This window comes from Propithecus coquereli, unplaced genomic scaffold, assembly GCF_000956105.1.
Source record: "Propithecus coquereli isolate 6110/MARCELLA unplaced genomic scaffold, Pcoq_1.0 Scaffold230, whole genome shotgun sequence".
NCBI classification, from domain to species: domain Eukaryota; kingdom Metazoa; phylum Chordata; class Mammalia; order Primates; family Indriidae; genus Propithecus; species Propithecus coquereli.
Genome location: NW_012147842.1, coordinates 601,525 through 613,937, shown reverse-complemented (window position 1 = coordinate 613,937; position 12,413 = coordinate 601,525). Strand labels below are relative to the sequence as shown.

The 12,413-nt window shown below is 35.4% G+C and overlaps 1 protein-coding gene across 1 annotated transcript in view; it reads right to left on the bottom strand.

Moving 5' to 3' along the window:
• TMPRSS11E (transmembrane protease, serine 11E) overlaps positions 1 to 12,413 on the bottom strand; it is a 68,594-nt gene that overhangs the window by 34,022 nt on the left and 22,159 nt on the right. Inside the window, exon 2 of the mRNA XM_012645335.1 lies at positions 2,546 to 2,613. Coding sequence (XP_012500789.1) covers positions 2,546 to 2,613 — 68 coding nt within the window. The remainder of the gene's footprint in view (positions 1 to 2,545; positions 2,614 to 12,413) is intronic.

The window sequence follows — 12,413 nt, the reverse complement described above, 5'->3', positions numbered from 1 at the left end:
GTAATTGTTCCCTACAGAGATATAGAATTATTGCATTTTTAAGAATGGTTTCTACTGAGTGAATGTTTCGTTAACTCATTTTTAGTGTTGTCTCTTCTTCCCAGGGAAATTTTCCCTCCCCCTTCCTTTTCAGGAAAACTCATTAGAACTGACAACACTAAAGGATCGTTTGAAATATGATATTTAGTTTTGTGCAGCTGTGTTTATCTTATCCTGGGTTGGGTTTTCACACCGTGGTAAGGGGACTCATTCTGCTCCCAGGAAGGTTAATTCTTTAGCTCCAGTATAGCGTCAAGCGCAGAACTTTGCACATAAATTTTAGTGGTTAATGATGCTGATGATGAACTGCAAGGGCAACACGGCATGTGCGATGCATGAAAGAGAGTGACAGTCTGTTTCGCTGGACTTATTTAAAAAAACAAAAACCAAAACCAACAAACCTACTTCAGAGAATCTTGCTGCCCAGGCAGAGCTATAACATCCTGCCTGGGTTCCCTTAACTACATGCATCTAAATCAGACCTGCAGCCTCCCTCCCACCCAGACGCTGACACCCACCTGTTGGGATGTTAAGTCTGTGTTAGTTTGCTTGGTTAGTATCTAGGTAGTGTGTTCTGCTATGATTTAGAAACTATAGATCTCTAGTACGTAGGTTATCTGTTTTGTGACTCTTATTCTTAGATACATAAGCTACAGGTAACAGTAGCTCATTTCATTATCTAGTAGGTTTCTCATGAGAATAGAAATACTATTTTATTCATAGTACGACTCTGCAATGCCCTACAAAGCCTAGGACAGTTTCTTTCATATCATGAGTAATTAATACATATTTTAAAAATGGAATTTGATTAATTCTATTGTAATATTATTAAGGGAAGAGTCTGAATATTATTTCCTGTTAGGTTTTCATGACCTAGCACAATGGAGACACATAATAGGTGGCAAATAGTTATTGAACATTTAATGCTAACTGGGTTTGGTATCTGTTTTCTAATAACCAAAAAAAAAAAAAAAAAAATCTTGTACCTCCATTACTCATTGACTTTCTTTTCTTCCCATGAATCCCCTTCTCCCAGAGGCTGGGTTCCAACATGCCTATTTTTATATATATATACATAAACACACACATACACACACACACATTTACATAAACATATGTGTGCATGTGTATATATATCTTTTTCTGATATAGACTGCTTACCCAGTTGAACTTTTTTGTACTATTGTCGTATCTGTTTAAAATTTTCTGTTCCTCAGCAATGTCTATATGAACATCTTGGCTGCTGGACAATAGGTGTGAATTTTAACTTTTATAGATGCCAGAAAGGTAAAGAAAAGGAGTGAAACTGGTTGGGTGTAAATACATACCATACACTGTGTGAGCGTTAGGCACCCTGCAAAATACGCAACCTCAGTTCTTGCCTATTGCTAACGTGGGAATGTGGGCCTAGCATTGTCAGATATTTTGATTTTTCAACAGAATCTGAAAATTCTGTTTTTTATGTGAAATTTTCCAACTTTTACATTTAGTTCATTTTTCAAATTTAGAAGTAAAAAATACAACTCAAAGCTACAGTTAGCCTATTGGTTATATTGAGGCTCAGAAAACAATACCCCAAAACGAAGGCCTCGAAAGCGAAAGGTTTACTCCGACCTTCTGCCTCCTGTCGCTCAATCCCATTCTCCCTCAAGGCTAGCCATAGAAACTGGAATCCCTCTTCCCCAAAGTGGTTCATAGAAGCTAGAACCCCTTTTCTTAAAAGCCAGCCATAAAACTTAAAAATATTCTGTGTAAAAACTGCCCATGAAGAAATTATCTGACCTACCTTGTTTGACTATAGGTCATAAGACCCCCATTACGGAGAGAACCTTGCCCCACACCCAGAAGGGAGGAGTGCATGCTCAGAGAGGCCAAGAAGAATCTAGACAGACAGGCCTTGCTGGGTTTCCCAACTCAGTCTATTAACATGAGATAATACTCTTTTTGTCCAGTCATAATTCTACACGGCTATCCATGCTTTGTTGAATCTAAGCATATAAATGGACAATTTCCCCTATATCTTTGGGTCTTCATTCTAAAGGTTCTCATGTATACAAGTTAAATAAATTTGTCTGCCTTTTGTCCTATTAATCTGCATCTTGTCAGTGATTTTCAGCAAACTTTCGGAGGGCCAAGGGAAAGTTTGCTAATGCTAGACCAGATATTCTGAAGATGGCTCTCTTATCTTACTCATTCTTTCAAAAAAAGTTTTAAGTAACCTCCTGATTTTAGATTTGCCCTCTAACTTTGTGCCTTCAAATAAAAAACAAACTCATTTAACCTTCATCTGATGCATGATCAGGAAGAATTCTTGGTTCTAGTTTAATAAATTTCTAACAGATCTTAAATTCTTTCACATTGCAAGTACTAGGGGTTTTAAAACCCCAAATTCAAATTTATTTCAACTCTTCCATTGTGTGCCAAGCAAAAAACATTCTGTTGAGTATGAGATGGGGAAGTAAAGGACAAAAGTTTTTCTCTGTGCCTCTCAGGCTATTGTACGTACCTTACTTGGACAACATGAGATTTGACATACTGCCTTCTCAATTTGGATCCATGAAATATTTCATTTATCTATTAAAAAGAAAAACAGATAATGACTTATGATTTTTTTTTAAAGTTTTTGTTTTGGAAACTTCAAATATATACAAAACCAAACAATAGTATGACAAATCATGTACCCATCGTTCACCTTGACCAGTTATCAATATATGGCCAAACCTGTTTCAGGTTTGCCTCTCCACATCCCAGGCATTAAATAATTCCTTGATATCATCAAATATATAGTGTTCAAATTTTTCCAGATCATTTGGAGTAGCATGACAGGGCAGAATATTTTGAAGAGGTGAATTCAAAGGACCAATTGACATTGTTTACCAACATGTTTAGTCTTTTATTGAATAACAATTCCATAAAACTTAACAGAAATGTCCCCAGAAGGAGATGTTTTTAATATTTTTTTGTACTGTGGCAGAGCCCTTTAGTGCCTGGATTGCAATCTATTTCTCCTACTTTTTCAATTATATGCCACTGACAGGTTAAACATGGGATACAGTAAAAATCTCTCAGAAAAATTTTATGTAAGAATCAGTTTCTTGACTGCCCCTTGATCTCTCAAATCTAATGGATGACTTCCCACAGTAGGACCTTTACACATTACCAAATAACAAATTGCCCTGTCCCTGGCTTTTACTTTGGCAAAGACAGGCCTCATAAATAAATAGTGCTTATTGTTGGAATCGACAAAATATTTAATTTATATATTTTCTCCTGTTCCAAAGCAATTGGAATGTGTTCATTTAATCAGTAAATATCTATTGAAAGAAAACTATGAACAACATAGATAGAGTCATACTTTCTTGGTGATCCAGTAGAGGAAACATAATAAACAGATCAAGAAATAAATACATAAATATGATAATGTTAGATAGATTAAATGATATAAAGTATGTAAAATAATGCAGCTGGGGGCCATGGCTTGCACCGGTAATCCCAGCTACTGGGGAGGCTGAGGCGGGAGGATCGCTTGAGCCCAAGAGTTTGAGACCAGCCTGGGCAACATAGTGAGACCTTGTCTCAAAAAAAAAAAAAGAATGTAAAATAATGAGATAGAGTGACTCAGGGGAGTGATCAAATAAAGCCTCTTTGAAGAGGTGACATTTGAGTGAGAATTGAGAAGATGAAAAGTCAGCAATAGAGGGGAGAAGAGTATTCTAGATGGAAAAACAACAGTTTTGAGAGTCCTAGGTAATAATGAGATAGGTATATTTGAGGGATAAAAGCAAAGTCATTGTGACTCAAATAAAGTGAGCAAGAAAAAAGTATATAAGTTGACATTGCCCAGATAAGTAGGGAAGACATTACAGAGGGCCTTGTAGGCCGTGTTAAGGAATTTGGATGTTATTTTTAAATGTAATGAATGGAGGAATCCTGACAACATGATAACTAAACTATATCCTATTTTTTCTTTCTATTCCTAATTCCAATATATCTGCCTCTCCCTAGGCCAAGTGGAATTGAGATTTATGGGAGTCAAGGAAGCAGGGAGGTGATGAGGAACTTTGTCTCCCATGGGCCAGGCAAGAGCCTAGAGAACAGTCTGAGAGTCCTGTGCAGAGAAAGAATCACAACAAGCCTTGGGAAGAGCTTGGCCAACAGGTTTGTGGACACCCAGGAGTAAGGCTGACGCTGGTCCAAGTGAGTGAGTATCCGTGGCTCCGCAGATGGCAGTAAGGAACTGCACAGGGAAGGCTGAACCCTCCTTGCTTCTGAGTGGGCAGAAAACGGAGAGCTGGAGGGCTTCCTTGTGGGGTTTGGCATGGACAGGCAGAATGCCCACTGCCTGACCTTTATCCTATAGGGCTTGAGAACATCTCACCTTCCCTCTTGTGCAACTGCCTCCAATAACAAGACAATGGCTCCCATAATCCAACACAAAACATGAAAAATGATAATGCAAATAATGAGCCCAGCAGGCAGAGGGGAAATAAAACAGATCAGGTGCTCAGCAAAACAGAACTGCTGGAGGAAACAGCACCTTGAACTATGGCAAAAAAGCACACATAAGAATACTCAGGCACAGAAAAAAACAAAAACAAAAATGACTATAAGGAACTGAAAAACGTAATTTTCAAGTTTGAAAATTCAGTAGGTCAATTTAAAAAGACGGTTGTTGTTCTTGAAATCCAAATTTGTGGCCTGGAAGGCTAAATGGAATAAATATCTAAAAAATTATTTCAAATTGAAATAATAATGACATACACTTATTAAACTACCACAAAATGAAAAATGTGATAGCATCTGTTTCAGGTGGGGATGGAGGCAGGATACTGAAACACACTGTTTGTGGAACTGTGAGATAGTTCAACCTTTTGGAAAGAAACCTGGTTAGCATTTCTTAAAATTAAAATCCTCCTTTGATTCAGAAATCTTAGTCTAGAAATCTATCAAATATAAATAAATATTAATATAAGGATGTAGGTAGAAGGTATTTTTTGCAATGTTGATTATATTAGTTTAACCCTGGAAACAAAGCAAATGCAATAGGGGGAGGATTTCAAACATTATGCTACATCCATACTAAAGAATATGGTGGGGTCATTGAAAAGAATGCAGTAGACTTTTACATTGACTTGGAAGAATTTCTGTGAGGTATTACTGAGAAAAACCAGTTTTGTAAAACTGTGTACACGAACTCATTTTGCTAAAATACTGACAAACATCCCTATGTCTTTTGTTTTCTATATATGCTAATATGAGCAAGAAGGAAAATAAAGAAAGATATATACTGTGTTGTTAAAATAGGTTATTTGGAGATGGAGTGTGGATATATGTGTAGAGGTTTAGGAAAAGGCAAGCAAAAAAACAAAACAAAACAAAAAAACTCTGTGCTTAAAATCCATTTTATTAATATATGATTTCACCTTATTCTTCCATTTATGTAAATTTTATATTTCTTCTTTTGTTTTTTTTAATGTTTATATCTTTACATAAATATGAGTGAAATCGAAAGTCTTTGGAGGGTTTTTAAGCTGGTGAATGATCTGATTTCATTTTCATTTTTAAAAGATCACTTTAGCCATTGTGTGGAAAATAGAGCAATGAGGGTGAAAACAAAGAAACCACTTAGAAAGTAATTGTAGGCGTTTGGGAAAGAGTTGATAGTGGCTGCAGTTGAGGACAGAAGTAGATAGATAAGAGCTGTACTTTGGTGGTGAAATCAGTAGAATGTGCTGATTTGTTGGTTGTGAGGGGTATTCCTTTGTTGGTTTTTTAGGTTAAGCAACTGGGTTAATTTTGGTGTCATTTACTGAAGTGGAAAAGATTGGGGAAGGAATATATTTTGGGGTGAAGATGAAGAGTTCTCTCTTAGAGGTCATTAATTTAGATGGCTTTTAAGTAGTGGGTCTGAATGAGGTAAATAAATCTACTTTTTTCTCTATAAGCAGTTCATCATTTTAAAAAATTTCTCCTTTTTAACACCCTCCCCCATTTATGTCTTCATCTTCTTTTTGTAAATATTATTTAAATATGTTCAGCACTGACTGGTCTCTGTGTTTGAGGAGATAACTGGGGTGATAAGGCATAGGGAACATGCTATAGTATTAGCTGCAAAGAAAGGGCACAGTAAGTGACAGAATTGGAGAGTTTCTGTAGGTGTTCACATTTTGGGTTGGAATGGTTAGAAATTAACATCCTAGAATTAATAATAATAAATTCATGAAACTTTCAATCTATAAAGAACCTTAAAAATAATCTTATCCAGTTCTATTCTTCAAAATAAGAACCTTGCCCAAACTACTTATGTTATCAAGTGATTGTACCAAATGCACAAATTGTATAATTTCCTATACTTTCCAGATAGCCAGCTGATTCAACACAATTTATTGAATTTGAAATAACACCTTCATTATAAACTAAAGGATTTTATTAATTTACAGACTAATTTGAACAGAATTGATATAATTAAAGTAATATGTCTTCCCTTACAAGAACATGTTTTGTCTCCTTATTTATTCTTTTATGTTGTTCAGTAAGGTTCTATAGTTTTATTTACATAGGCTTTGTACAATTTGGGTTTCTTTATTTGGTATTTTATAGTTTTGTTGCTATTAGATAGTAATATTTAAAATAAAAACTTTTATATTTTGTTACTTTTGTTAATTAAGAAAGCTATTACTTTTTATGTATTGGTATTATATTTGGCCACCTTCCCAAACTCTATTATTGCTTCTAGTAATTTCTTAATAGAGTTTTTTTGATATCTTGATCATATAGTCACACTGTAAATAATAACCTTTTTCTTTATTCTTTTCAATATACACATATTACTTCCTTTTATTTTTCTTATTGTGTTGGTTTGAACCTCTAGTAGAATGCTTGATTTAGTCTTTAATTTATAGTATCTTATTTCCTGGGGAAATAATGAAATGCATTAATTAATTAATTACCTATATCTGGCTTTTTGTTTTTCATAATCTTTACTGTTTCTGGTTTTGGGTTCATCCTAAGCTTTTGTTGGGAAAACTCACTTTTTTGGAAGGCCATATTTTATTTACCTTCATGAGGTTGTGAATTTGTCAGCAACTATGCTGCTGAGATTTTACTTTTAATTGGATCTCTAGTTTTATTTTCCAGAAACTCCTTACTCTTTTAGTCTACTTATGGCAACATTTCTGTCATTGTATGTATGACACATTGGGTTAGTTTTATTCTTATTTTTATTCTGTCATTTCAGTGATATTTGAAGAGAGAAGAAGGGATAAATGCTTGTTTTTAATCAGAAATCTTACCTTGGAAGTCAGGCCACAACCACTGTAAAGGAATAATTAATAAAATTCGGTGACTAATTCTATAATGGAGAGGAGGGATCAAACTTGACTTTAAGAGGGAGTGGGAGAATGGGGATACTATGGACTGAAAGTAGGGATAGAAATTAGACTGATGCTCCAAAATGATGTCTGCTAAATGATGCTCTTACTTTCTAAAATAGGCTTCAGTATGAACTCAGACACCTAGCTTATAATAGTTGTTTAATAAAGGTATGAACAGATGGATAATATAGAACCATTTTGATATGGCACTGTCTTCAAACCAAAATATAGCTGAACTCGTGATGCTTTTAGTTAGTTGTTCTCTTTTCCATATACTGGCTACTCATATTTTGTTCTAATTTTCTTAATTTCTTTATCCCTTTCTACATTGTATTGATTTTCCAAAACCTCACAATAGCCCAAAAGATCAACATATACCTTAAATAATTCCAAAGCCTGTCATTCTTGAAGTTAATAGTAACTTTACACTAAGGATGTTCTAAGATGCTGTAAGCTGGAGTTATGAAAATTTTTCCAGTAATACTCATACAATCCCTATTTTTAAGAGGTTCAGTCCCTTGAAAGACCCTGTAGGTAAAGGGTTGTTAGTATTTGACCTGAAAACCAAATACCAAGTTTCAGGAACTCACTTAGGGATTATTGGACAGGGCCTTGAGCAGGGATTTCAGAGCTAATTCTTTTTCCAGAAATAAGGAAGAACAAGATAGGAAATTCAAATGACACACATATCACAACTCTAAATCTTGCTCTTTAATACCAGATGGACCTAGTTTTTTCTTCTCTCAGCTTCTCACCTCAACCCACCTTCCTCTTCCCCTTGAAGAAAAACGCACAAAACACCACCCAAGCCACCACTGTACAAATGTGTAGAAGGAAGCTCTGCATTATGTTGATGGAAAGATCTTGAAAATGATGAACTTAAGGATGGGCTTATTAAATGTAAGATTATGATCATTTGTGATATTAAAATCACCTTTATGGGGTAAGAAATGGGTCTTTACAATACTTAACAAATACTTAAAGGTATCAATCACTACATCCGTACACGTTTTTAACAGACAGAGGAATCTGATCAAATCCCAAGTATATGGTTATATTGAAAAACTACATGAAAAATAACAAGATCAGCCAATAGATCTGACTGAAAAAAAAAATACAAGAGATTTTCCTTTGAAAAATTTTAGAATAAAGCAAACGTTTTAGAGATCAACAAGAATAACTACATCACATGACAGAGGAGGACAAAATTCCAGAAAGTAATTGGAACCACTTTTCTCAAGAATTTCTGGCCTCTAAAACACCAAATTTTGGTGTAGTAACAGGTATAGTATGGTTTAAGACTATGGTCCCCAATCCCGGGGCCACGGACTGGTGCTGGTACTGGTACTCGAGCTCCGCCTCCTGTCAGATCTGCAGTGGCATTAGATTCCCGTAGGAGCGCGGACCCTACTGTAAACTACAGCATGGGAGGGATCTAGGTTGCGGCTCCTTATGGGAATCTAATGCCTGATGATCTGAAGTGGAGCTGAGGTGGTGATGCTAGAGCTGGGGAGAGGCTGCAAATGTAATAAATGAAATGTGCTTGAATTATCCTGAAACCATGCCCACCCCCCCCCACCCCCATCCGTGGAAAAATTGTCTTCCATAAAACTGGTCCCTGGTGCCAAAAAGATTGGGGACCACTGGTTTAAGATATTCTTTTATGATTAATTTTTATATAAACAATCCAAATCTTTAAAATTCCGCCTTTCAAATCAGCTCACTAGTATATAGGAATACTTTTTATTAGTAATGTTGTTACATTGTTAAATTATACTGTCACATGTGTGACAAAGGATTATAAGATGATATATTGTTATAGAGGCAGGGAATTCTACCTCTATATGATAAACGACACAAAAGTGTATACAAGGGAGGTAGTACATGTTTGCTAGTTTGGAATTCCCAGAGATGGAGTGAGAGCTGGGTCTACAGTCCCTCCAGCCGTTTTACAGTGACTCCCCTATCCTGAGCTTCTAGGATTTATTTCTCCTATCCTTGTTTCTCAGTTGTAGGAAAGAAATCAATGCATTAATAATTTTTATAAGTTGTCTTCATATCACTTGGAATAAGAGTAATAGCTCTGTAATGTTAATTGCATTTTTGATAAACCTTGGATCTTCTTAATTCCTTCATGGCTAGAAGTTTGATGCACAGTGATTTCCATTTAATATATCAGCTAAGTATTTTGTTTTAAAAGTACCCTGGGTCAGAGAGTACAGTAATTTTTGAATTTAGGACCATCTTGGAATTCATATTTGTTTTCTGATATATTTTGAGGGGCATGAAACGGAATGAATGCTAACATAATTTTTACTCAAACTGAAACAATGCTAACCTGTATTAGGTGGACCAGAAGACATAAATATTTTCATTCATTATATTACATTTAAAAAATTATTTCTAATTCTGGCAGATTCTATAGATAATCTATTATTTGATGGACTGCCCCAAAGAAAGGTATATGAATAAATGTGCATAAGCCTCTAGCAGGTTAAGGTTAGCTCAGTGGAAAATTTATTTGACAAATCCCCTGGTTGAACAGTGGACCTAAGATGCCCTCTGCTCTTGAGCACTCTGGTAAGTGTGCTTTGATTTATAAACTTGGCTGGCATGCTTTGTGCTGATAATCTTAAATGCCTTCCAAGTATCATGTATCATTTTGGGCATCTATAACCCAATGCATTTATATCTGAAAATCACATTGAATTTGGTTAGTTAAACATTTTGGAATGTTTGGCCAGGTGAAATTTATGTAATCTTGAGGTGTGCTCAAGATTTTATAATATCCGTGTGCTTTTTAATTAGCCCTAAAGAAGAGTGGAAGCATACTTGCAGTATGACTTTGGGTATTTTAACATCTTATTGACTCAGTCTCATCATATGAAAAATGGGCATGTTGTGAGAATTAAAATGTTAATACCTAAAGTGCTTAGACCAGTATGAACAATTAGTAAAGCTAATTATTACAGTTAAGGTACTGTTCCAATCCTAATTTTTCAGAATTTCTGTTAACCTTAATTGGGCACCATATCTGAGGGAGAGCTGCAAAAAATTTTGGAATGACACAGAGATTTCTTCTTGAGTTGCCCATTAGAAAAACTACATATCTGAAACATGAAAATGTTTCCTATATAGGCCTATCTCCTGCAGTTAAAAAAACTGTCATAGTAAAGCAGCATCTCTATCCATTTTCTTTCCTCTTTTTTTTTTTTTTTTTTTTGAGACAGAGTCTCACTGTGTTGCCTGGGCTAGAGTGCCGTGGCGTCATCCTAGCTCACAGCAACCTCAAACTCCTGGGCTCAAGCGATCCTCCTGCCTCAGCCTCCCGAGTAGCTGGGACTACAGGCATGCGCCACCATGCCCGGCTAATTTTTTCTATATATTTTTAGTTGTCCGATTAATTTCTTTCTATTTTTAGTAGAGATGGGGTCTTGCTCTTGCTCAGGCTGGTTTTGAACTCCTGAGCTCAAACAATCCGCCCGCCTCGGCCTCCCAGAGAGCTAGGATTCTTTCCTCTTTTTAGAGTGAAGCATCGCAAGAATTATTAATACTTAACAGAAATCAGAAGAAGAATAGGCTGTAGGTATTGTAATAGTGACTAACAGATTAGTTTGTCTAATGACTCACAGCTTTATTTGGTACACGCAGTTATCGCCAGTGTTGTACTTATGAGTATTGTATATATGATAATAACTATAATACATGGAGCATCATTCATTTCATTTAATAGAAAAGAAAGATATATAAAAGATATGTGAAAGCAGGCATTCTGGTGTACGTAAATGAAAAAAGTATGAGAAATATCTGGTGATTGTTTTAATGGTGAGTTAGAAACTAGGAATAAGCTCATTTGGAAGGGGTTGTTAAAAAAGAAAAAGAAAAGAAAAGAAACTAGGAATAAGGGCTGTTAAAGGAGCCTGAAGCCAGATGTCAGGATTGGTGGTTGATCAACAAGAATGATATAATAATTGATCAGACAGATAGCTTTTGAATATTCATTTGTGAGATAAACATAGGCTAATTGATGGGAATGAATTGATCTTAATGATTTTCTTACTGTGGATATATTTGGAGCTGATTTAAAGTTATATATTAACTTTGTTATATATTTATATTTTATTGAGAATATTAATAATGATCCTGTTTTAGGTAATTATTTTTAGGCTATCTTTTTTTTTTAGGAGTTACAGAATAATAGGACTTATGCTAAGATCGTGACACACTTTATCTTATGTAATGCCTATAACAATCCTATGTATAGGTGCTTGTCATCTCATTTTCAGTTTAAGAAACTGAGGTGGGGGAAATTAAGTGGCTTGTCTAAGGTCATACAGCTAGGAAAATGATTGAATTTGGAATTGAACAAGGATTTTGCGTCCAAAGCACATTGTTTAACTATTGTGTTATATTGCTATCTCGTCATTTCCTTTTTACCATAAAGCTAAGCTAAAAGTGGGGATTTTTCTGTCTCTATTATCTATCTGCTAACACTTGGTATAACAGTAAAAGCACATCAGGACTCTCAAGGACTTTGAATTTATTAGAAAATAGTGGAAAATAGAAAATAGTAATGAGATATTATGGAAAGACCACAAGCTTTAGTCGGATAGAGTTAGGTCTGAAAATGTCCTGTCAGGAATCTGCTTGGGGAAATGGGGGATGAACGATGCCACGACTTCTCTTGGCAGGATTCGGTTTGGTTGACAGAATTACTTGAGTTAATTAGAGTGGTATCTGTCATCATGGAAGCTTATGTCCAAGGCATCGTCAAGACTCTTCTTTGAGGCAGCATATTTATAAGCAGGTGTTTTACAATCTTACACTGAGAAGCTGCAAGATGATCTTTATTTTGGGCCATGTCCTCTCTCTTAGATTGGTCATTCCTTTTCCTTGAAGAACTGCTTAGTTTCAGGAGCAGAATAAGCAAGGCCTCAGTTATATATCCTGGAGGTAGGATATATGTTTATTCATTTAATTTATTAATTTATTTAAAATATT